This window comes from Sarcophilus harrisii, chromosome 1, assembly GCF_902635505.1.
Source record: "Sarcophilus harrisii chromosome 1, mSarHar1.11, whole genome shotgun sequence".
In the NCBI taxonomy this organism is placed as follows: domain Eukaryota; kingdom Metazoa; phylum Chordata; class Mammalia; order Dasyuromorphia; family Dasyuridae; genus Sarcophilus; species Sarcophilus harrisii.
The window spans coordinates 651,970,662-651,996,289 of record NC_045426.1 but is presented as its reverse complement, the minus strand read 5'-3'; the positions used below and the strand labels follow the sequence as shown (position 1 = coordinate 651,996,289).

The 25,628-nt window shown below is 40.9% G+C and overlaps 2 protein-coding genes across 12 annotated transcripts in view; both read left to right on the top strand.

Moving 5' to 3' along the window:
* ACSBG2 (acyl-CoA synthetase bubblegum family member 2) overlaps window positions 1–2,101 on the top strand; it is a 43,009-nt gene extending 40,908 nt beyond the window's left edge. For all 7 annotated transcript variants that reach the window (XM_031947768.1, XM_031947767.1, XM_031947772.1 and 4 more), the window contains one exon: window positions 57–2,101. In XM_031947768.1, the coding sequence (XP_031803628.1) occupies window positions 57–130 (74 nt within the window). In that variant the 3' untranslated portion in view covers window positions 131–2,101. The remainder of the gene's footprint in view (window positions 1–56) is intronic.
* Window positions 2,102–7,281: 5,180 nt separating this feature from the next.
* The window catches only part of LOC100928262 (long-chain-fatty-acid--CoA ligase ACSBG2-like), a 70,431-nt gene continuing 52,084 nt past the window's right edge, over window positions 7,282–25,628 (top strand). For 3 of the 5 annotated variants that reach the window (XM_031947760.1, XM_031947759.1, XM_031947757.1), the window contains exons 1-3: window positions 7,282–7,513; window positions 8,997–9,095; window positions 20,810–21,154. In XM_031947760.1, coding sequence (XP_031803620.1) covers window positions 20,891–21,154 — 264 coding nt within the window. In that variant the 5' untranslated portion in view covers window positions 7,282–7,513; window positions 8,997–9,095; window positions 20,810–20,890. Of the gene's footprint in view, window positions 7,514–8,260; window positions 8,463–8,996; window positions 9,096–20,809; window positions 21,155–25,628 lie in introns of all 5 variants that reach the window. The other 2 variants (XM_031947758.1, XM_003760626.4) reach the window with 2 other exon arrangements.

Sequence of the window (25,628 nt, the reverse complement as noted above, 5' to 3'; positions counted from 1 at the left end):
CGGCATTCCCACTCATCTCGGCGGAGGAAAGCCACGGTCTGAATTTTCTCCCACAGGTCCCACTACAAAACTGAAGAGGCCCGTAGTGGCCAAAATGTACCAAGAACAGATCGAGAGCTTCTACCAATAGCTTCAGGCCGCCCGGCTGGGGACTGGTTTTCTTTGTAAAGCTTTAGTTTTTCCAGCCTGGGAGGCTGTGTAGTGAACATTTCCAATCCTACAGACCGGCGCTGATACCTCTGCCCAGGCCCACACGTCCATCTGAAGACGCGCTTCTCTGGGAGTGAATGAAGAGAAGAGTATTCTTATTTGTATACATGTTGTCCATTATATCTCTGGGTGCTTAGCCTTCCATGTGGTCCGAGTACTTCCTGGAGCTTCAGGATCGGGGCTCTGGGTGGGTGGGCCCAGCTACCTCCGCCCTTCCCTGCCGGCCCCCCAGGGGAGCCCCTGCCTCAAACATGGGAAATTATTTATTCTCTACCAAAGTTTTTCAGCATTGAATGTCAAGTACCTTGTCTGCCTGCACCCAGCACAGAGGCGTAGAGATGGGGGAATGAGCCTCTTGTGTCGAGCAGAGAGCTTTGGATGTTAAACACACAAACTTCTCTCTCTCTCTTCAGCTTTCTCAGGGCACATCCAGGGGAAGAGGGGGAGTCACAGCATCACAGCAGGCAAACAGGAGTCCTCCCCTCTTCTCTCCCCCCCTCCCCACCATTTCACCATCATGATGGGAATTCCCTCTAGTCCCTTGGCTGTCACTGGGCCCCAATCTGCACAACTGATGTACTCGTGGGTCTCTCAGCCCCTTTGGCTCTTTCCCCTCCTGGCCCAGACAAGAACTGTCAGACCCTCTAATAAACTGAGACCAGCTTTACTGCATTAGTGCAACAGCTGAGCCAGGGACCAGATGATCCTGAGAAACCATGAATGGATAGTAGATTCCAGAGTTATTTCCCCATGGCCCTTTGTTCCTTTTATGTGGCCCAATATACATACATTTCAGGGATTTGACTCCCTCCCTGGAATCCACCAAAGACAAAGTAGAGCATGGAATAAAGGGCCATTTCAGGAGGGTGGCAGCCAGGGGCACTGCCCGCTTTGTACAGGTTGAGTTTTTTATATAGGGTATTGGATTTATGATGAGTCAGGACCACCTTTGGGAACCCACTCCATCATTTTGTAGATAAAGAACAACGGGGTCAGAATGAGTTCCCCAAAGTGAAACAAGGTTATAAGGGATAGAGGAGGGATTCAGACTCTGCTTCTCAACTGCAAAACCCCTGCTCCTTTTCCTCTCTAGTTCCAAGGAAGGAAAGCAGGTCACCTTCCCATAATTTTGATACTAGTGGTGCACACCTGTAAAATCATGGGACTGGTTGAAATGGCTTTCAACTCCTCCCCTGCAATTCCCGTTTGATGCTCAGGAACATTTTATGGAGTCCAACCTCTGCCTAACACGGCGATGATGAAAGTTTTAGAAATCAAAGCAAACTGTGGCTGGGTCCTCCAGCCCTTTTGAAGCAGCGGGAGCCCTGAGGATTTCCCCATCTTTCCGGTAATGGATGAGCACCATCCTAGTCGTGATAGTTGACATCTATTTGGGGCTTGAAGATCTGCAAAGGATTCTTATTTGGGGTCTCATCTCGGAGGAAGGAGGTGCTCCTATTGCTGTTGTATAGATAGGGAAATTGAAGCAAGGGACGTATATAGCTAAGTATCTGAGGCTGGATTTGAATTTGGGTCTATCTGCCTCTCAAGTGTGGCCTGGTGCACTGTCACTTTGGGCTTGGCTCCGCTAAGTGCATCCGTATCCTTTGTGAAAACCAGGCTGACAAATTGGAGACACCTTGCTGATTTAAAAGGCTTGCTGGTGGGTTGTATCAGCAGGTGACAGGGTCTGGCAGGGGCCTTAGCCATTTTGGAGTGATCTTTTCAAGAGACAAGGCCGGTCTTCACCAAGTAGCTCAGGAAACCAGCAGTAAGCCCTTGCCTAACTACCTGAGATTTGTGTCCTCCAGATAGATGGATAAAGCTCCATTATCTCTGGGGTTACTTTTCGCAGGGACCATCTGTCAATAAAGCATTTCTTTAACCAGTTCCCACGGTGTTCTCTGTTCTTTTGGGTCGGGCCTTTTGTTTTGAAAATGACAGCCTTGGATTCCTCGGTGTCACGTGTATGGCATCCTGGCAAATATTCTGGATTTTTATAATATAAAGTGACAAACTGCTGCCTCAACCTTGCCTGAGGCTTTTCTTTCTCAGCTCCCACAGCTTTGCTATTTTGATGGATCTGAGAGTTCATCAATATGGGGACTTACTCCATAGAGTCACACCCTATGTGCCGTCTCTTCTGGGGCCATGTTTAAAAGTTTCTATAAAGCCCAACGTGTTGGGCACCTTATGTCCCCATAAAAGTCCACGGACACTAGGGTGATTCTGTGCTTCTTTGTCCCTTCCTCCATTATTAGCCTATTACTATTCACTTACGCAGTTATAGGGGATTGTGATATATTTTAATCATGGAGGGGCCCCAAGTTTTTCTGTTTCAGTTTACAAAGAAACTGAAGGCCCGAGAGGGAAAGGAAAGCAGCACATGGCAATATGTGGTGAGCCAGGATTTAATCTAATTTCTAAATGAAGTATTCTATCAAGTGTCTATTGAAACAGTCAAATCAAAACTGATAATACGGTGGGCTTCCTACTTCCCCCCCCCCTTAATACAGTTTTCCCCTACTCTGCAAAGAAAAGCCCCCTTAATTGCTAAGGTCAAGAACTCTGACTTTTAAGAATGTAGTATATCATTAGTTGTAGGGAGTGCAGCTGGTTTCAAGGGGGAGTTGAATTAGGCTGTGCCTTGTGGGGAGACTCTCCTGGCAGTGTTCTGAATAAAAGGGATCTGAATGGCCAGGGACAAAATCCCTCCAGGAATTGACACCCCTTTAGGCTGTTCCAAAGCCCTCTCCTCTGATCTGTTTCTGGAGGAAACGCTGTTTTTAAGGGACTGCAGAGATGAAAGGGACCTAGAAGGCAATCTAATCCAACCCTTCCCCCTTCCCTTTATAGATACAAAAAAAGGAAAAGAGGTTAGGTGAATGTCCCTCACTGGTCCTGGGTTTCTACAGCTTGAACTATATGGTCTTGATTATTTTCATCTCTGAATCAGCTGCCTTGAGCCCTTTTCTTCCTACTGTGTTCTGTCTCTTAGATCAGGTACTGCAGTTTGCAGGATTGTTAAGGGATGTACTGAGCTGGTGGGAATCTCCCAAACGGAAGAATCTGCAGAGATTTCTTTGTCCGATTGGAAGTCCATAAACTTGTTGATCATCATGTCTGCAAGTGACAAAACCCATGGTGGTAGCTAACAACCGTTCCAAAAAAGATCAAGGCTAGTTAAAATTTTGGACCAAATCTGGTGAGATTAAAATGGGATAAGTTTTCAGTTCCACTATTAGGATAAAAAAATCAACTCCACTAGTACAGGTTGGAGGATAGGGGCTGGACAGGTGGCAAAACATCGTCCTTCATAAAAGATGTGGGACTTAAGTGATTTAGAAATGAATCGAATAGCCTGACAATCTGGCACCCTCCCCCACTAAAAAGATCTGGAGGTTTTAGTGGACACAGTGTCTACATGAGTCAGAGGTGACATAGTTATCCAATAACTAGTGCAACCTTGGAGTTCATTGAGTGACCTAATGCACCTGCTGTTCTCTCAGAAGTGCAATCTAGGTGTTCCATATTGATGTTCCAGGATGGTCATGAAAAGCAGAGGTTGGAATTAGAGATGATCCTTATGAGGAAAGGAAGGGGGAGAGAGTCCCCTAAAGAAAAACTTGGGTGTCATCCCCGAGTTCTCACCCCATTGAATAATTCCTATTGGTTCTTGATGATTCTCTTACCTCTATCCCTTTCCCCTCATGTTGCCATCATCTTAGTTGTCATGTCTCACCTGGACTAGATCCTTAATTAGGAGTTTTAGGATACCACTCCTGAGAATTCTCCTAATTAGCATCCTGCTTCTAGGCTCTGTACTCCAATTCAATCATTTATGGTTGCCAAGAAAAAATCTTCCTACTATACAATATGTCTCAAACCTTGGAGCTCCCTTGCTCAAAAAATTCCAGGGACTCCAGAATAATGGAGGAACTCTTGGACCTCCCATTTAATCCTCCCCCGGAATGCTTCCTGCCTGCATTTAAGAGACTTATCAGCTAGTCCCTACATAGCTTATTCTTCATTAGTCAAAAATTTTAAAAATCATATCTTAGGTTACAGTCTGGTTTCAATCCCACCTCTCATCTCATTTGGTATCATTTGGACTTTTGTATAGCAGCGATTTACGGGGCTTTGGGGTAGCCAGCCTCAGAGAACTTTATAAAATGTAAAGCCTTTTGCCAGACGTTCAAGACCTTCCATAGTTCAACACTACTCCGATTTTCAATTCCACCTTTATTAAGGACCTGCCATAAGATAAAAAGTGGAAGAAAAAAGAAGATGCCATCTTCAGGATACTTACCATCTCCTAGGAGGGAAGGCTACAAAATAAATATAATGCAAAGGAAATCGAGAAGGGAAAGAGCCCTGACGAGGTTTCTAAGAGAGAGGGGTAAATCGGAGTTAATTCTCGAAGACGACCAGGATTTGAGGATTCTGAGGGGTGGAAATGGAGAAGGTGGGGAAGAGGTGAACACCTCGGTGGGATAGGGGCTAAGACAGAGTTTTGTTTTGTTTTGTCTTATCATTTTGAGCTCTTAATTCCGAAACTGGCTAAGATAATGGCGAGAAGGCCAGGAGCTTGCTGACTTGAGCAGGTAGCTGAAGGCTTTGGGCACCATCTCGTGGCTCACCTTGCAACAGTGCACTGAGTGACTTTCCCAGAGAGTTTCTTAACCCTCCGACAAAGCATTTGTCCCCGTGGACCAGAGAACGCCTTCCAAGGACACGGTAACGACCCGTATCGGGGCCTTATCCCTCACTGCTGTTCACTGGTTTCCATGGGGACAGGGGTCTTAGGCTCAGTGTTTTGGCCCCAGCCCAAGACCCCGCGGTCCTTCCGGAAACACATTCCCCGCTCTCACATATTGGGGTAGGTTCCCAAATCCAAACAGCCGACTCTCCACGTGCCTCAGGAATGGCAGGGCTCAGTCCCCGCTGTCCACAGGGGCCGTCCGAATGCTCGAGGGTAACAAAGGCGGACTCTTTGCCTACAGGCTTGTGGCTTTGTGAATCCAGAGTCTAAAACTAGAGGAGAAAATTGAGGTCCACACTGGGAAAAGAGACTTACCTAAAGTTATACAGGTAGTTAGCAAGGATCTCTCCTTCTAAATCAGTCCTTTCCCTTCTCTGGGTCTCAGTTTTCCTATCTGTAAAATGAGACAGGATCTAATGATCTCACGTTCTCTTGGGAATTACACCTTGACAGGGAAGGGAAAGACCGAGGACACCCGGGCGTTAACCTTGCTCCTGTCCTAGGGTGACCCTTCGGGCCATTTTTACATGATTTCTTCTCCTTTGGCCCTTCTGGGTCGCCTTTTGTTGCCCAAGTGGGTGAAGAGCTGAAGAACCAAGGGTGGAATTGGCCTCAGCCATCAATGACGCTGGGGAATGAGGGGAGCCCGGCTCACTTTTTAGGTGATAGAAATATCCTATATTCACAGAATCCCCCCACCCCCGCTTCTACTTCCTCCCCTCCCCATCCATCCATCCACCAAAACCTAATTCTGCTGAGAAACTGAACAGGGAAGAATCTGTGTGCACCGAGGGGAGGAAATCACTCGCCTAGAATCACAGTGGGTGAGTAAACTGGGACCTTCCCATTTTTTCCCCATCTTTCCATCTCTTCTTTTCCTCTTTCCCTCCTCATATTTTTTTCTTTTTTCCCTCCCTCCTTCTTTCTCTCTCTCCTTCTTTCTCATCTTTTTTCCTTCCTTCCCTCCCTCCCTCCTTTCCTTTCTTCCCATCTTTTTTCCTTCCTTCCCTCCCCCTCCTTCTTTCCCTCTTTTCTTCCTTCCCATCTTTTTTCCTTCCTTCCCTCCCCCTCCTTCTTTCCCTCTTTTCTTCCTTCCCATCTTTTTTCCTTCCTTCCCTCCCCCTCCTTCTTTCCTTCTTTTCTTCCTTCCCATCTTTTTTCCTTCCTTCCCTCCCCCTCCTTCTTTCCCTCTTTTCTTCCTTCCCATCTTTTTTCCTTCCTTCCCTCCCCCCTCCTTCTTTCCTTCTTTTCTTCCTTCTCATTTTTTTTCCTTCCTTTCCTCCCTCTGACCTTCCCACCCATTAATGCCTCCCTAGTCGGCCACCCTTACACACGCTTACAGAAACAGTTCAGCTACACAACTTTTAAATATCTTTTTTTTTTTTTTTTTTTTTTGAATAGATTTAAATAATTTAAAAAACAGATACCAAATAAGTATCATAAAAACATTATTTTGCTTACAAAAAGAATCAGACTCTTTTTGTCAATTAAACTTTGAAGGAAATCAAAGATGCAGGTGTGCATAAATATGGGACTGGGAATTCAATGTAAATGTTTTGTCATCTGGTTCCAGGTATAGCCTAGCAGTTCATTATCCCATTAGAAATGATTTGGTTGATCTGTTTGCGGGGATGGCCTGACCATCAGGACTGGTCATCATCTATATTGTTGTTAAGTATATAATGATCTCCTGGTCCTCCCAACCTTAGCATCAGTTTTGTAAGTCTCCAGGCCTTTCAAATATCCTTTTATTTCTTAAGAACAGTAATATTCCATAATTTTCATATACCACAATTTATTCAGCCATTCTCCAACTGATGGACATCCATTCAGTTTCCAGTTTCTAGCCACTACAAAAAGGGCTGTGTGGCCAATATCTTAAGGTTAACCTTTATTTTAGATCATTTAGCAATAATCACCGAACCTAGGACTTCCCCCTTACATTCATAAGGTCTAGAACTAGAGGTCTCCCATTTTATGGATGAGAAGACTGAGGTTCAGAGCAAGAAAGTGAATTACCAAAGAACACACAGGGAGTCACAGTTCAAATGCAAGTCTTCTGGCTCCAAGTCGGGCTTCTTTCTATTTACCATGTGGTTGTCTCCTTCATTAAATACATGGGACCTGAGGGAAGTTTAGGATTCTTCGGGAATAGTTTACCTTGTGGGAGGCGGAGGGTCTTTTGGCGAGATCAAGGAGCTGGTGTGGACCCCCGTGCCCCTGGGACTGAAAGTGGCTCACCAGGGGATGGGCTGGGGAGAGAATGGACACAGTGATGTCACAAGTGCTGTCTGGCCAGGAAAGTTCTGAGAGTCAGTTCCCCTTTGAAGCTCAGGGAGGGAGCAGCCTTTCTGTTCCCGGCATGCCATCTGCCAGCCAGCAGTGAGCAGGCCTCGGAAAGGGGGAGAATGGTACCCTCTCCCAGGGTTCCTGTGAAGGGAGCAAAGCAGGTGGAAGCAGGAACCGTCTGGAAGTTCTCCGTGTCCCAGTCATGTTTGTTAGCCACTGAGGGACCCGAGGGTGCAGCCGATGGAGAGACAGGTACGGCGGCTCTGGGCCCCAGGAAAGGGGAGCTGGGCCCACAGTGGGGTCCACACCCACCCCGAGAAGTTTATTCCCTTCTCGCCAGGCACCAAGAGCGGCAACAAACAACAATAAAGCACCCGGTCCCCTTCACTGGACCCCATACTCGACCCCACACTGCTCATTTATAGGGTCACGAAGCACTGTAGGGCCTGAAGGAGTGTCTGGTCCTGCCCCACAGTCAGTAAGGCAGCCTGGTGTAGCAGAGGGAGAGCTGGGTCAGGAAGCCCTGGACTTTTGAGTCCCACCTCCCACATAGAACCACTGTGTGACCCTGAACAGATAACCTAACCTCAGGACCCTGGGCAGCTCTCTCCAACTCTAAATAATTCCAACGCAGTTGTGGATGGGGAGCTCCTCCTTCCCTCCCTTCTTCCCTCTCTCCCTCTCTTCCTCCCTCCCTCCTTCCCTCCCTCATCCCTTCTTTCCTCCCTCCTCCTATCCTCCCTCCCTCCCTTTTCCCCTTCTTCCCTTCCTCCTTTCGTCCCTTCCTCCCTTCCTCCCTCTCTCCTTTTCTCCCTCCCTTCCTCCCTTCTTCTCTTCCTGCCTCCTTCCCTCCCTTCCTTCCTTCCTTTGCTCCCTCCTTCCCATGACTCACTCATGGTTACAAAGTAAGTTTCAGAAGTTGGATTCTTCATCTTTCTGAATCCAAGCCTAGCTATGGCCTCTAACTCTTACATCCTGTGGTGCTTTAATTTGCTTAAGGTGATATCCAAAGGGCAGAGGAATCCCAGTCTGTAGACCAGGAGATCTGCTGCCAGGCTTGCTCCTCGTACGTGGCAAAGTCTCCAACAAGTCAGTGCATCTGCGCTTAGGGGGAGAATCCTGGGACCCCAGAACTCTGGCAGCTGGAAGGGACCATTTCTCCCCCATGTGTTTACAGCCTCTTAGAATCTAGAATTGGAAGGTACCATAAAGAATCACTTGTGCATTTTGCAGAAGAGAGAGATAATTAAGATTCAAAAAGAGACTTATCCAACCAAGGCGGCAGTCAATAAGTCAGAACAGTATTCCAGCTCAAGTCCCCGTGGCTCATATTTATCACTCTTTTCCCTGGATGAGGAGGATTAGGTTGTGGTGGGCAATGGGGGAGGGGAGAAGTAAGAGGGACAGAAAAGAAATACTTGTTCATTGACAAAAAATTTGAAAGAAAAAAGGAAATGTAGCAACCATAAATTACATTTATAGGACCATAGAAATTAATACACAGGAGATGAGGAAATATTTAAATTGCCAAATTTATCAAGAGCAAACCCATCACCAAGGTGCCCATTGGGCTGCTCAAGGGGACCTCTAAATTTGCTTTTTGGGCAGCCTCTCTGGGGCTGAGCTGGGGGGAGGGTAAGTGGGGGGTGGCACAAAGATACAAGACAAGGTAGACAAAAGCAGGAGGGGAATAGACACTGCTGCTTCTAACCCTACTTCTGCTCTGTGCCTGCAGTTCTGAGAACAGCATCAATGCAGCTACAAAGTGAAATCTAAGAAGTTTGAGCAAAGGAAACTAAAGCAGGAGAAACTCAACTAGACATGAATAAACCAAGTGAGTTTATTTCTATAAAAGCCTCTTATCAGTTACTACAGATTGGGTGGGTAATGCAATTGGATCAGTTATCTCCCCCCCCCCCCAACGTATTTATCCCTGAAGCTTGTAGTTTGAAATAAGTTGAGGGAATCCATTAAATGTTATTTTAGGGGTGAGGGTTGGAGGATGGAATCAGGAGTGCTAGCCCCTCTGGAATAAAAAAAAAAAAATTGGGAAACTTTGAAGGAATAAAAGAGGAAATTAAGACTTTTCATTCTGGAAAAAAAAAAAATCTGATCTTCATTCATCAGTTCATTCAACAACATGTTAAAAGTCTTAATCTGAACCTTAAATCAGATGCTTCCTTCTGATGACATTTTAGAGACATCCTCTTTATCCAGTTCCCTGACTCCTAACCAAGTGAAAACTGGGAGCATCAGAATGTGGAATTCTACCAAAGATTGACTCTCAGTTTCTTTTATAAGAGTTAAAATGGACACCAGTGTTATTTACACCCTAAAATATGCAGAAAAGAACTCCAGTCTAAACCTAAGAGATTTTCTTCCTCTGTATCCCACCTGCAGTTAATCACCCTTTCTCCTGTAACTTGCCTGTATAGTTCCTGTATGTTACAGTTATCCTTTGTCTTTGCTGGGACCTTAGGATTCAAGGAGGCAACTGTGCTCCCTTTCCACTTACCTTGCTGAAAAAATCTTTGTTCTGCTTTCCAGGTTTTTCCGAGAGCATTCTGCTCATCATTTCTTATAGTGCAATAAAATTCTATCACAATCCCGTAACACAACTTGCTCAGCCATTTGCTGATTAATGAGCATCCTCTCAATTTTCAATTCTTTGTCACCACAATAAGAACTTCTATAAATACTTTTGTGCATATAGGTCCCTTTCCTTTTTTTATTTAATCTTTTTGGGAAATAGACCTAATAATGATATTCTCTAATCAATAGAGATTTAAAACTTTTTTTTTACATGACTATAGATAATTTTGGCGTCTGAAAACTGTTTGTTCATATCCTTTGATCATTTGTCATTAGGGGAATGGCTTTAATTTTTTTTTTTTTTTTTTACAAATTTGATTCAATTCTTTATATATTTGAGAAATGAGACCATTACCCAAGAAACTTGCTACAAAAATTGTTTTGTTATGCTTATTGTGTATTTCCCTTCATTCTATTTTCCTCTTGTCTGTCCTACTCTGTCCCTCTCTTTCTCTCTCTGTCCCTATTTGTCTCTGTCTTTGTGTCTGTCTGCCTTTTTCCTCATTCCTTTTACCCTATCCATCCTTAATAGTGTTTTGCTTCTACCTCCCTCAATCCACCCTTACCTTTCTTCTATTCCCTTTTTCTCCTACTTTTCTGTAGTATAGAAATCCATACTTAACTGAGTATGTATGTTATTCCTTCTTTAAGCCAATTCCAATGAGAGTAAAATTCAAGTGCTTCCTCTTCACCTTCCTTTCTACCATAAAAGCTCTTTTGCACCTCTTTTATGTGAAATAATTTACCCCATTCTTCCTCTTCCTTTTCTCTTCTCCAGGTGCATTCTTCTTTCTCACTCCTTTTTAAAAAAAAAATTACTGTCTCGGGGCAGCCAGGTGGTCCAGTGGATAGAGCACCAGCCCTGAAGTCAGGGGGACCTGAGTTCAAATCTGGCCTCAGACACTTAATACTTCCTAATTGTGTGATCCTGGAAAAGTCACTAACCCCAATTGCTTTACCAAAAAAAAAAATTATCCCATAGTCAACCCCTACCAATGCCCTTTGTCTATATATACTCCGTATAGGTGCTCTAATAATTTATCGTTAGAAATTACATGTTATCATTTTCCCATGTTGAAATGAAAACAGTTTAATATTATTGAATTTCTTATGATTTCTCTTTCATGTTTGCCTTTTTATGATTCTCCAGAGTATTGTATTTGAAAATCAGATTTTCTTGTCTGCTTCTGGTCTTTAATAATTTTTACATTTTTTTTAAAACAAAATTGAATTCCAAATTCTCTTTTTTTCTTCCTTTGCCCTTCACTTAGAAGACAAGCAATTTGATTATGTGTTCAGTCATGTTGTAAAGAAAACCAAGACCTCTCCCCCCCAAACAAAACAACTCAAGAAAAATAAAGCTTTTTAAAAAGCATGATTTGATCTGCATTCAGACTTCATCAGTGGTTTTTTTTTTCTGGTGGTGGATAACATTTTTCATAGATCTTTTAGAATTGTCTTGGATTGTGGTATTGTTGAGAACAGTTAAGTTCTTTACAATTTATCATTGTACACTATTGTTACTGTGTACAATGTTTTCCTGGTTCTGCTCTTTTCATGGTAATTTTCTATGATTAGGATCTCTTTTTTTGTAGTTTGCTCATTTTTAGCCTATTTCTTGACTTTTAATTCTGTATTAAAGCTGTTTCTGCTCCCAGTGTAAAGTAGATATTGTCCCAAGCTTCGAGTTTTGGGGGCAGCTAGTTCTGGGGTTCTATATGTTTTTGCTTCTTCCAAGGTGATATGATCTAAGGAGAGTTGTGTTTCCTACTCTCCTGGCCCGCAACCACAAGCACTCTTTTCCTTGTTGGAACCATGACCAGAAATTCTGCTTCCCTAGGGCCATAAGAGCTGCTGTGCTCCTCCTTGTCCTAGGACTCAAGACTAGGACCTAGATCCACGTATGGGCCACACAGCAGAACTCTGTAGCAAGTACCAGCAAAGGGAGCCCTGCCTTCTCCTGCTGGCCAATTGTCCAACCGCCTTCCCATCCATGGGAGCCACCGCTGCTGATTCAGTTGCTCTTAAGGCCTTTTGATGCTGAACTTTGCTCCCTTCAGATTCTGGGGCAACAGATCTTTCTTGCCAACCTAAATTGTCCTGGGCTAGAATATTAATTCACTCTGTACATTAGTGGATTTTGCAGTTCTAGAATTCACCTTAAGGCCTTATTTAGAACTGTTCAGAGGGAAATTTTTGAGACAGCTCAGTCTTTCTCTGCAATCTTGGCTTTGCTTTTAACTCACAAGATTGGAAAGCCCTTCTTTAGTCACCAGTACCATATATGTATTGTCTTTCCTTATGAAAATGTAAGCTGCTTGAAGACAAGGATTATCTCTCTTGGATCCTTGTTATCTAGCAAAGTGTTTGGCCCATAACTAGTGTGCAAAATATGGTTTTTAATTCGTTAATTAATTTGTTCTTAATACAATCTTAAATCACATGAGATTTTTTTGGTTGCCATTTCATAGCTGAAGATGAACTCTCAGAAAGGGAGACTGAGTCAGATATTTCCATGGTTACCTCGGGGATGAGTGTAGTTACTCTGAAAAGAAAAACAATTAGAATTTTGTTGATCTTATAGATTTGCTGATCTAACAGAGGGAACAGCTATCTGTATAATGACTCATGTTGAGCTCGTAGTCTAGAACTTTTCATATGAACTGTTGACCAGACATATTTGCTTTGTGTTCCATGATGATGGAATTGATCTTTTGAACCAAAGTATAACATTTATTCAGATGCAACTGTAATCTTACTCACTTGGATGTTCTCTCCAATGATACAGATAGCAGCTTACATGTGCCTACCAATTCTGCATGAATTTTTTTATTCTATAACTTCAACAGCTAAGATCTTGCTTACTTTCTCAAAGATAAAACAAAGTATTTGGGCTGTCTTCCAGTAGTCCCTTGTCTTCATTATATGGCCAACCCATCTTTTCTAATCATATATTTCCTTGACACCATTGTCTATTCTTGTTCTTTTCTGAATTTGTTCATTGGTTCTAATTTGATTCATGATCACACCCACCCTAAACCTCCTCTTTATTGCCCTCTGATACTAATTTTCAATTCTTTGGAGATTTGTATTCCATATTTTGCCTATATATAGCACCCTTAATATTTATATTAAAAGATAGGTTTCTATTTCTGTTTGACTATCCTCTTCTTTTTCAATTCTGTGTCCAACTCATTATTCATTTATATACTATCTACGCTGGTATGCATAGTAATTGTTCCCTTCCGCTAAAAATAATGGTGAGATTTTGGCTGCAACTTGAAGCCAGGGAAGCCAAGTGGTAGAATTTAGGAAGAAGAGCATTCTAGGCATAGAGAAAATCCAGAAAAGGTACCTGGAGTTAGGGGATGTGTGTGGTGATCAGCAAGGAGGCTGGGGTTATTTGATTGCAGATTAGAAGTGGGGAATAAGGTGAGAATAAGTTAAGGCAGCAAAGAAGGCAGCAAAGAAGCAATGAAAGGCTTTAAAGGCCCAAAAGAAAGTTTTATGATTGTTCCTGGAGTTAACAAGGAGCCAGGTAGGAGAAGGGGGGTTGAGATGGGCATATGTGGCTTAGGAAGATCACTTTGATAGATGAGTGGAGGATGGATTGTAGAGACTTGAGGTACAGAGAACAACCTTTTGGCAATCGTAATAGTTGGGCTGGGTGAGATGATGGGGGCCCATAATGGGTGATGGCAAGGTCAGAAGCAAGAGAGCCCCATGTGAAAGATGCTTTGAAGGTAACATTGACAGGACTTGGCAAACTGATTGAATATGGAGGGCGAGACAGGAGAAGTTAAGGATTACAACAAGGTTTCAGTCCTGAATGACGGGAGGATGGTAATACCCTCCACAGCAATAGGAAAATAATTTGGGGAGAAAAATAATGAACTCAGTTTTGGACATTTAAGGGACACTGAATTCCGTAGGATCGGCAGTCACTTGGAGGTGGGAGTCTAGATGTTAGGGAAGGATGGAAATGTTCATCTGAGAATCATCAGCATAGAGATGATAATTGAACTACAGGAGTGGATGAGCTCAGCAAGTGAAATTGTTTAGAAGGAGGAGGATTGAGGCTTAGGAATACCTGTGGTTAATGGGCTTGACCTGAATAAAGATCCAGTAAAGGAGACTGACTGATAGGTAGAGAACCAAGAGAGAATAGTGGTATCAAAGCCAGCCTACTGTCATTTGCAAATGGGACATTTTATTTAAACTTTTGTATAAAATTATTCTCATCAGTGGGGATGCCATTTCTGTTCTTCAGTAACCAATTTTTTATTGTAAATTACTTAGTCAAATAATTTAGGATTAAATTATTTCATTGCTTTCTTTTTTTTCCTGCTAGCTAATGAGTAATTTTGATCTTTGTTCTCCCTCCGTCAAGGATCTGACTGGAGTTGGTCGGGTCATTCAGAAAGACTGCCTATTTCAGTAACCCACCTTATAAATATATTCAGTCTCATTGTTTGTGTCTGGTGTTATTTATTACTTGCATGTCTAGTACATGCCAGTTTTGTTCCTGAAAAAAAGTATTTGTGAAATAAAGGCATGAGTTTTTGGTGTAATTTCTACATCTGGTCTCTCTCATGCCGTCTTCCTAATCCATGCTTTGTGACATATTTGTTACCATCTTCACTTACTAAATATCAGAATATATGTTAATTTAATTTGGAGCCTTTTTTCAAGGCTAATTAGAATTTTTCAACTTCTTCATGTGGGGGCATAAGCTGCATTTTTATAGTGATCTTTTTGCAAATATTTATTGTGATGACCTCAATTTCCTTTTTTCTTCTGGTTTTATTCATAGCAAGAACCTCAAAATTTATATGACTCCTTCTTCTCCCACAGTGTGTCAACTTGCTGGCCATTAGACAAGGATCTCACCATTCAGTACCCACAACCAAGTCAATGTTTACAAAGGATCTAGATTTTTTTTGATTCTTAAAACTCTCTTGTCCTCTTTTCCATCATCCTGACCCTATCACTTCAGAAGCAGAGGAAAACCACTCAGGGTTGAAGGCTGTTGTGTATTTTACTTTCTTTCTTGGGTTGCCAGAGTGAAAGAAAAATTAAGCAAGTATGTCAGCCTCCTGGAAATGAGCCATTCTATCTAACCAAGTTGATCCTTAAAAAGTAGACTTAGTTTGTGCCAAGATTATATTCCCTATTAAATTTTATGTAATTAGATAGGATCCTCATTGGATCTTTTTGGAGACTGTCACACAATTTAGGATCAAGGACTTTCAATGTTTTTCTGAAAAATGTTACGGCTGAGGTCAGAGTCCTGGAGCATTCCTTCCACTTATATCATCCACCTATCATTAATTATTCTCTGGGTCTAGTCTTTCAATTGGCTTTATTTGGTTTTGTACTCTTATCTACCTCATACATTTCCATCCTTTCCACAAAAACAACACGAGAGATTATCAAATGCTTTACTAAAGTCTAGGTATATTGTTGATTCTCCTGATCTGTCCAGTCTCTTATATATTAAGCCACCTGCCTACAATTTAAAGCACACCCAAAGTAACCTGGGAGAAGGTGAAAAGTTCTTTTCTGGGGAGATACCAACAGTTAACTGATAAAAAAAACTGTGCTTATGAGAATTAACTGATGCCTCTGAGAATGTCTGGAAAGACAATGTGAGAAACTGAGTTAGCTCATTCTATGCAGAAAACATTCTGAATTCCTTTCTATAATAATATGCCAAAGTATACAGAGCACTCAGAATTTCCTGTGTCTCCTATCGTATCTGTAATTACTTGAGGCACAATATCTATAGACCAGCCACCAGATGGTGCTCCAAGCTCAAATCACTCGAGGTCCCACTGATCAAGTAAGTATCCATGTAGCTCCTAATTTTATTTTGAGCTATTTTCTACCAAATAGGTAAACAGGAATCCAGCTCATTCCCCCTCTCATTTCCATTCTGAATCAATCAGCAATCATTTATTAAAAGCCTTCTATGTGGCAAAGCACTATGGTCAAGGATTTTGGCTTTACAAAAATGAAATACCCTACCTTCAAGAAGGGAGATGAGGATTATAATAAAACTTACTTCACAATTGGTTTGAGGATCAAATGAGATCCATAAAGTGCTTTGCAAACTTTGAAGTGATATATAAATGCTGTTTATACGGTAAGACAAGATATACCTCTATGTGTGTGTGTATGTATATATATGAACATTTTGGGGGAATACTTGTAGTTTGGAGGTGGCAGTGGTCACAGAAATTAGGAAACTCCTTATGTAGAACATAGTACTTGAAATGAGCTTTGAAGAAAAATAAGGACTCTCAAGAGATGGAGGTGAGGAAGGAGCACAGCATTATTAAGGGGAGGGAGAGACAGTCTATGCAAAAGTACAGAGAATGGAGATGGAGTATCATATATAAAGTGGCTACCTTGGCTCAACTACAGAGTTCCTGAAGTAGATTAGTGTATGAAATGAGACAAAAATAGGTATTTTGGAGCCAGGTTGCAAAGAGCTTTAAATGCCAAGGGGAAGAGTCTCTATTTTCTTCTAGAGGTGATAAAGAACCACTGGAATTCACTGAGTAAGAGAATAACATAATTAGATCTATCTGTGCTTTAGGAACACTATTTTAGCAGCTCAGGTGGAGAGGTGACCTGAAGCAGGAAGACAAGCAGGAGGCTATTGAACCTACTCCAGGAAAGAAGTGATGATGGAGGGCATTTTTGATATGGTCTCTGTTTGAGTCTAGCCAATGCTAGCTTGCCCTTGGACATTCTGTAAGGGAGTCTGGGGGGGGGTTATCTCTCTTCCCCACCTGTAGCAGCCATGGTCATTATAAGGACATGGTGTCAAGAACATTTGTTTATCCAGGAGCTTCTGAGACTAGATCCAAGTTCTTGGCTGCCTCTTTTGCTTAGCACAGGTGGCTAAACAGCATCTCCAGAGATGAATGACTCCAGATTTTTTGGCTTCTGTTTGAGCTTGAGTGATCCCAAGTTGGAAGCTGTTTGTTTGCCAAGGAAGAGGTGATTTCCACAAATACTTTACAGAGGAGGACTCCTCCTAGCAAGATGTTCCTTCAACTGGAAGGGAATTGGTCATTGTGACCACTAAGGTGGGAAAACTAGGCATTTTTTCTGATCCTCACTACCTTTCAAATCTTTCAAAATATGAATTATGAGTAACAGGTAAAGCAATTTCAGTTTTCTCCATAGTTTAGTATACTTAAAACTCACTCAATGAATAACAGAGAAGGTTAACAATCCCTAATCTCTAAAGAGAAATGATTGGCAGAATCAAAAACAAAACAAAACATGAATTTGTGGTTACAAGTCTCAACAAAGAAACAATAGAGAAGCATAGATGATTGAGAATGTAAATGCATGGAGGGGAATGACAATCTGGAAGAAAAAAAGCAAAAAATAGTAACATTAACAGTAACAAGAACAAAAAAGGTAACATTTTGCTTCATTGAGCAAAACATACTGATATCAAGCACAAGAAATGTAAGGATTATAAATCACTTAGAACACAATAAGTAAAAAAAAAAACAAAACAAAAAAAAGCAAACTTGAATACGCTAGTGCAAGAAAAAATACCCCCAAAATTGCTTAGAATGTTTGAACATAGAAAACAATTGGAAGATAATCTCTAGGAAACAAAAAACAAAAAACAAAAAAAACATGTTTACAAACTCTAAGACATATAGTGGCTCCATTGAGAAACAATAAATTCTATTAGTGACAAGGAGAAAAATCTTCAAATATGAATGAATGGAAATTTGAATAAAACAAAAATATTATGTACCCACCAGAAAACACAGGAGGAAATAGAATAATGGGTTCCAAATCTCAAGATGCAGTTCAGTGTGACAGATCCTATAAATATGAGTGTGATTATAAATGAAAAAAATATGGTCAGTTAAAAAGAAAGGAAAAAAAGAGGTGTTCTAACCATGCCTACAAAGAAAATTATACTGAAAAAATTATTTGCTTTTTAAATACTCCAGACGATAGAAATAAAAAAAAGAGCAAACAAATATAGCAACCAAGAACAACAAAATAACATCAGAAAGATTTCCTTCTAAATGAGGAGACAGGAGTGAAAGTAGCGATCAAATCAAAGGGATGAGAAGGAGAAAGTGATGAACTAAACTTCACCATCCCTTGCCTAAGGATGGACAGATTTTTTTGTGGGACTAAATTACAGAATAGGAGGATGAATAAAAGGGTAAAGGAACATGAATGTGGGTGAAATATAGTGGTACTTTAATAAAGTCAGAAATTAACAGTGAAGGGAAAATGTAGTCTTTGGGTAAGAAAAGAGCTTACAGGAAAATGATCAAGGAGGAAAGGAAGGAATTAAAAGAGGGAGGAAATCTTGTTTAAATTGTGGGAGGGATTGCCATTAATGAATATTCCTATGGGAGAAGAAAGAAATAAACTGTTATCCTCTCCCTAACTACTACTTTGGAAGGGGGCCAGTGTGCATGTTTAGCCCCATTGACCCTATGACATTTAGATTTTAAAAGTTTTACTGGAGTTGGTTGTTGTTGTTGTTGTTTGACATCACAAATATTTCCTAATAACCTTATGTAACCTCTTATTGCCAAAAAAAAAAAAAAAAAAAAAAAAAAGCTAAACCAGAGTTCTTAAACTTTTTTCACTCATGACCCTTTTTTGGCCGAGAAATTTTTATGTGACTCCATCAAATCTGAGCCTAAGTGTTTCTGGCAGTGATTGTGCATGTGCATGTTGTGTGTTTTCAAAACAAGGTTTCAGTGAAGTCAAATGATGCAACATAGGCAAACATTGCCAGAAACACCTCAGATTCATTTGTTTGATTTTTAATTAATTTTCGGTCATTGCCTTCAGAAACTTTACTGTTGTCAATTTTTTTTGCAATTCCCACATTCAATTAAGTGACCCTGTTTGGGGTTGTGACCCATAGTTTAAGAAACTTTGAGCTAAACTAATTGATAAAGCAACTGCAGCTGACCGTGTATGCAACATTCTGCATCCATAGTCCTCCACTTTTCTACAAAAAGGAAAGAGTTGTATTGTAATGCTGGAGAAACTGAGGCAGGATAGAGATTAGAGAGTTATAATTTATTTATTGGAGAACTTAATTAATTGACTGGATGAGACTCTCATCTCCAAGTATTCAGTATCTAATTGGGATTCTAGAGATTCTTTTTTTTTTTTTTTTTTGATGATTTTGATGATTGATGATGAGGGTTATGATGATTAACAAGAACAATGACAGAGGGAGGTACCAGACATTCTGATAAATTGGGATCAAGAAGAACAATGACTGAATGGGAGGAGGCACTGGACATTTTGATAAGTAGGGAGGGTCTGGGTCATGATGTCTAAAACAGAAGATCTTTCTTCTAATCAAACATCCTTATGATTAGGAGGGAAAGGTGGTGTTGTAATCTGGGGATTGGGGCAGAATAACTGAGATAGAACAATTCAAGGAGACTATGGCATAACAGTATTTGTCATTTGTCCTCTGCAATTAATGCTAGTTTTTTAATTTGTTAATTAAAGCTTTTATTTTTAAAACATATGCATAGATAATTTTTCAACATTGATCCTTGCAAAGCCTTGTGTTCCAAATTTTCCCTTCCTTCCCTCCATCCCCTCCCCTAGATGGCAAGCAATCCAATATATGTTAAACATGTTAAAATATATGTTAAATCCAATATATGCATAAATACTTATCCAATTATCTTACTGCATAAGAAAGATCAGATCAAAAAGGAAAAATAAATGAGAAAGAAAATTAAATGAAAGCAAACAAAAAAAAAGAGTGAAAATGTTATGTTGTGATCCACACTCAGTTCCCATAGTCCTTTCTCTAGGTATAGATGGATTTCTTCATCACATGATCATTGGAACTAATCTGAATCATCTCATTGTTGAGAAGAGCCACATCCATCAGAACTGATCATTGTATAATCGTGCAATTAATATTAGTATTTTCCTTTAATCTGAGTTCAGCTGATTTTTAATGTTATTTAAATTATTGTAGGCAACACATGTGAACTGGTTCTGCATGCTCCTCTCTGCATCAATTCCTACAAGTTTTTCCCCATTTCTCTGAACTCTTCATGTTTGCATGCTCCTCTTTTAGGAGGAAGCCAAACCTAGACTTAGATTATGAATTCTAATCACTTGTTTGTGGCAGAAAAACAAAAATTGTCTTTGACATTCAAATCACTGTGAGATTCTCTCTACTTTTTACATTTACTGGAAGGGTAATTCTTAGTCCTTGTAGCTGTTAGTAGCTTGTCTAGAGATATTTGTAGTGTCCTATCACTTACATCAATAAGGCCTGTGATTGGTTTCCTTATTTGTTTCCTTCTGCTCATAGCACAGTCCCATAAGAATATTTATTCTGTTTTTCCTTTCCACTGATGCTTTTTAGATATTTTCCACTACATAGATTTCTCATTAAATATATCTTCTCCTGAATATGCAATGCTATTCCCTTTTCCTTATTCTGTAGACTTTTTGAATAAAGGATATTCTTCCATGAATGCCAAAAAAAAAAACCTTTTTAAATACTTGTTATCTGTGGAGCTCTGAGGAAGCAAATGGAAAGGCAAGTGGTAATTCCCATTTACATTCTAGCAAAGGGAGATGACACTTGTAGGGTACTGGTGGCCAATGGGATGTATTTTAGTTTGGAAAATTAAAAGGAAAGTATTTTACTTTATTCCTTCTAGCTAATGTTGGGGGCCACAGGGGACCACCCAAGCTGTGATTGAGGTCTGGGTCAGATCAAATCCAAGGATAAGAATTTCAGGTGGTGATAAGTGAGATCCCACATCTCATAACTAGCATGTATAAAGTACTTTAAGCAGACATTGTATTTACAGATATTGTTTGAGCCTTAGAACTACCTGGAAGATAAATACTATTCTGATTTTTTTTTTTTTTTACATTTTTACAAATGGGGAACTGAAGGCTCAGAGAGGTCATACCATTAGGAGGTGTCAGAAATGTGGTTCAAACCCAGGCCAAATTCAGCCACCAAATCGCTATGCCATGATTTGCCTCAACCTGCTGACTCCATTCACAGAGACCATCGGTTTCTTCACTTGTCAGCTGGATGGTGAAGTTATCCTGAGGGAGGAGAAGGAAGAAGAAGGGCTTCACAGTGCCATAACTATTCATCAGCTGGTGCTTGAGACGGCCACTAAGTATCCCCATTTCATTGCTCTGGGGACAAGGAAAATGGATGAATGGGAAACCATATCTTATATCGAGTATTATGAGTTGTGTCGGAAAGCAGCAAAATCCTTCCTCAAGGTAATGTGGTACCATGTTCTTTGTCATCATGAATGTGGCTCATTAGCCTTTGGTTAGCATCGAAGCCACTATAAAGATCATAGCTCCTCAAAATGTGGCACTGAAGGGACTCTTAGATGTCAGGTCTGTGGGGGAGTGAACTTAGAACATAAAATGTCAGCACTAAGAAATATCTAAAAATAAATAAACAGATTTGGAATCAGAGGACATGGGCTTGAATTACAGCTTTGATGCTTATGGGACCTGAGACAAGTCATCTCTCTCTCTAAATCTGATTTTTTTTTATCTAGAAAAAGGAAGGATATCTAAGGATTTTTCCTGTCTTCAATTTTATAATTCTGTGAACACAGACCCTAGAATGTCTGAGCTGAAAGTGTCTTTATAGGTCATCTAGTAGTTTAATCCCCTTCTTTTTACAGATGAGAAAATGAAGGCCCTGACTGGGGAAAGGTCATAAATGAAGTCCCCAAGTCTCCTAGACTTCCAATTCAGAAATTTCCCTACTATATCTTACCTTGTCCATGTTGTTGGCAAAGCCCACTGAATAGATTGGGGGGCATCCTGAACTCACAGTTTATGTAGGCCCTACAAGTAGGATTCCAGAGCAAGAAAAGACCTTGCATGGGCTCTGAGAGTCATCTTGTTCTAAATCCTTGATCCTGGGCTAGGTAGGGCTTATGAAAGATTAGAAAATCCTTTAGGGCTTCTAATTCTAATGTCACTTCTTTTTCTTTTTTTATTATTATTTTTTATTTTCAAAACATATTCAGGGATAATTTTTCAACATTGACCCTTGCAAAACCTTGTGTTCCAAATTTTTCCCTCCTTTTTCTTCACCCCCTCCCCTAGATGGCAAGTAATACAATATGTTAAACATGTTAAAAATATGTCGTCCAATATATGTATACATATTTATAATTATCATGTTGCACAAGAAAAATAAGATCAAAGGGACAGTTAGGTGGCGCAGTGAGTAGAGTACCAGCCTTGAAGTCAGGAGGACCTAAGTTCAAATCTGGTCTCAGACACTTAACATTTCCTGGTTGTGTGGCCCTGGGCAAATCACTTAACCCCAATTGCCTCAGCAAAAAAAGAAAAATCAGATCAAAAAGGAAAACAAAATGCAAACAACAAAAAGAATGAAAATGCTATATTGTGTCACATCTTTTTCTGATGTTGTTTTATTTTACTTGATCCAAATTTGGATTAATAAGCCCAGTGGTGATGGGTACAGGTGTGTGTTGTGGTATCACCTCTGAAAGAATCAGGCTCAGACAGTCTCCATCCAAGCAAAGGTACTTATTGAGATTTACATCCTCTGCGGGCTGCAATTCTTAAGGAAGAGAGAAGTTGAGCAAAGCAAGACTAGGATTTTTTATAGAGTAAAAGATACTGATTACATCACAAGACATGGAAATTTTGAAGTTATGAGAGGGAGGTCCTAAAGCCTTGGTGGAATGGCACATGTGGATACCCAGAATGCATATAGAAAAGCCCCCTGGGAGTGGGAATGGTATCAATATTATAATAAGGATGCCTGTGTCATGACTTCACCTAAGGAACAGCAAATAAGGAGAGTGAACGGGTCCCATATTGGGTAAAGTCCCTTCTGTGGTTTGCACCCCAATATCCTGCTCTGCATCCATTTCTTATTGACTAATTTCTGGTATGTCTAACCAGATGGAGCAGTCACAGAGCATGCTGACCTGCTTGTTGCTCTGGTTGCACATGATTTGTGTGGGGTTCTGGTCTTGGGGCAACAATAAGAATTTTATCAAAGGTGTTGTCTGATATCACCTTGTGACATGGTAGGGAGCCAGAACTTTGGAAGTCTCTGCCAGTGGGGTTCTGGTCTTATTTAGCTTGAAAGACTTCATAAAGGGGACCAGCATGTGTCTCTAGATTTAAGACATGTCTTGAGAACTAATAATACTCCCTCCTCTCCCTTGCCCTCCTTTCCCTTTTTCTTCCCCTTTCTTCCCTTCCCCCTTCCTTTCCCTTCTCTTCTTTTCTCTTTCCATGTCTTTTTTCTACACCTTCCCTTTCCCCTTCTTTCCCTTCCTCTTTCCCTTTTCCTTCCCCTTCCCCTTCCCCTTTTCCTTTCCTTTCCCCTTCCCTTCCCTTCCTATTCAACCAAACACTAATTTTATGCCCAAATGAGCCATGTAAGACATCAGATCAAATGCAAGGCTACAAACATGAAAACCCTGCATCCTCCTTGCTCTCAAGTTGCTTCCAACCTTCTAGACGGAACAAAGAGAACCCAACATTTACGATGAGAAGCACAACATGAAGTATACTGTGATGGGACAAAGGAATGATCCCCTCCGTGTCCTTTGGGGAACATGGGATGGGGGGCTGCAGGAGGGCACTTTCTGGAGGAGGATCAAGAAAGACTCCAAAGGGGGTAGGGTGGCCCTTGAACTGAGCCTATCCTCATAGGAGGAGAGGAGAATTTTAACAGGTGGAAATGAGGAGGAAGTCAGTTCCTGTCCTAATAAATGGACTGCCTGACTACAGAAGAGTGGGAGCCTCTCAAATTGGGGAGTTGTGGAGGGTCCAGTCTGTCTGAAGGAGATTCACATAAAATAAGGCCAAAAGAGTGAATTAAAATTAGACTATGTTTATTATCAACCGACTGCAGGACATAGGAAAGAATGTTGGATGTAGGAGTCGGAAGATCCGAGTTCAAATTGCATTTCTATCACTTCTTGTGTGACTCTGGACACATTGTTTATTCTCTCTGGCTGTCAGTGTCCTCATCTATATTTATGGAAAAGGGCTCATCTATAATACATACCCAGAAGTCAACTTACCAAGGGATTAGAAACAGTTAGGGCACAGTGCTCATATGCTAAAAATATTAACCCTACACCTTTACTAGCTATGTGATCCTGGGCACTTAATCTTGATTGTCAAATAAATGAATGAATAAATAAATAGATAGATAAATGAGCAAATGAATAAATGAATGAATAAATGATAGATAGGCCTTTTTCCACTCTTAGTCCAAGGGGGAAGTTAAAAGAGTGAGCCTAGAGCCTTTGCTAATCGAGGAGCTAAGTGGCATTGGGGATAGAGCTGTGGGTCTGGAATCAAGAAAACCTGAGTTGAATCTTGATTTAGACACTTAGTAGACGCATGACCCTGGGAAAATCATTTAACCACCGTCTACCTCAGTTTCCTCACCTGTAAAATCGGGAGAATGATGGCACCTATCTCTCTAGATTGGTGAGAGGATCATTGTAGAGTGCTTTGCAAAGCTTATGGCACTTTTGTTTGTTGTTATTACAACTCTAAATCCATGGTCCCTATCATGAGGATGGGGCTGAAACCAATCCACTCCATTTTATACCTTACCTGAGTGAGAATATGTCTCTGTTGTCAAATCAATCCAAAGACCTTTGACTAAGTGGGATTTTTTTTTTTTTTGAAAACTTGTTAGTGAAATGAAATAATGACAGATAAAAAAATCTATTCCAATTGGCTGGGGTGGTACTAATGGTGGTGAGGATGGATGAGAAAATGGGTTAATTATACCCTCAGGGTCTTATATAAAAGCATCAAATTAGAATGGAAAAATTTCAGAAAAATTAGTATATGTGGAGTTCTAGCTTTTCCCACTGAGAATGAGCATCCTGGAGGAAAAGGACAGATTTAGTCTCAATCCGGTCCTCTCCCATCTCCTCTACCCCTCTTCTCATCTATGACCAGAGAAGGATTTTCTAACTTCAAAGGTTCAGATGACATTGGACATTCAGTTTTCTCATTATTGTCATAAATGTTGCTTCTGGATCAGCTGGAGTTTTTGTCCATCACTGGGAGCCAAAGACAGACTGGGACTCAAAGTTCTACAAAGAATCCAATACAAAGACTGTGTCTGGGGGAGAATTTCCCTATGAATGGAAGAAAAGTATTTCCTGCATCCCAAATCTGTGATTTGGTCCTTGGTGCTATATGTGCTCTCTGAGCTTGAGACGACTTTCCCCTGGACCCTCTACGTACAGGACCAGAGAATGTCACAGACTTTTAGGGGGGAAGCTTTGTATCACCTTAATCCTTTCTAAAAGCTACTTGAGCTTAGCTGATGGACTGGTTTTCAATTAATAATTTTCAGGGAAACACCGATAGGGCTCAAGGCAATGCCATCAGAGAATAACCACTGACCCTTCAGAGTTATCCCTAGAAATATTTTAGGTAGATGCTCTGTGGATCTGATTGATTGAGATAGTTGAGATAAGCATCTTTAGAGTTTGTCTGGGTTACACTATAATCCTTTATCTGGATATCCTTGGGATATGTTAAACTCAATTGTCCAATCAAACTCGATTCCCCCCTTTCCCCCCAAAAAAGATCTGTCCTTCCTCCAAATTTCTTATTTCTGTTGAGGGCACTACTCTCCATTCCACCACTTAGATACACAAGAGGTCATTGGTCTTTTATAAAGTAATTTCAATAAAGTGATGGAATCAAT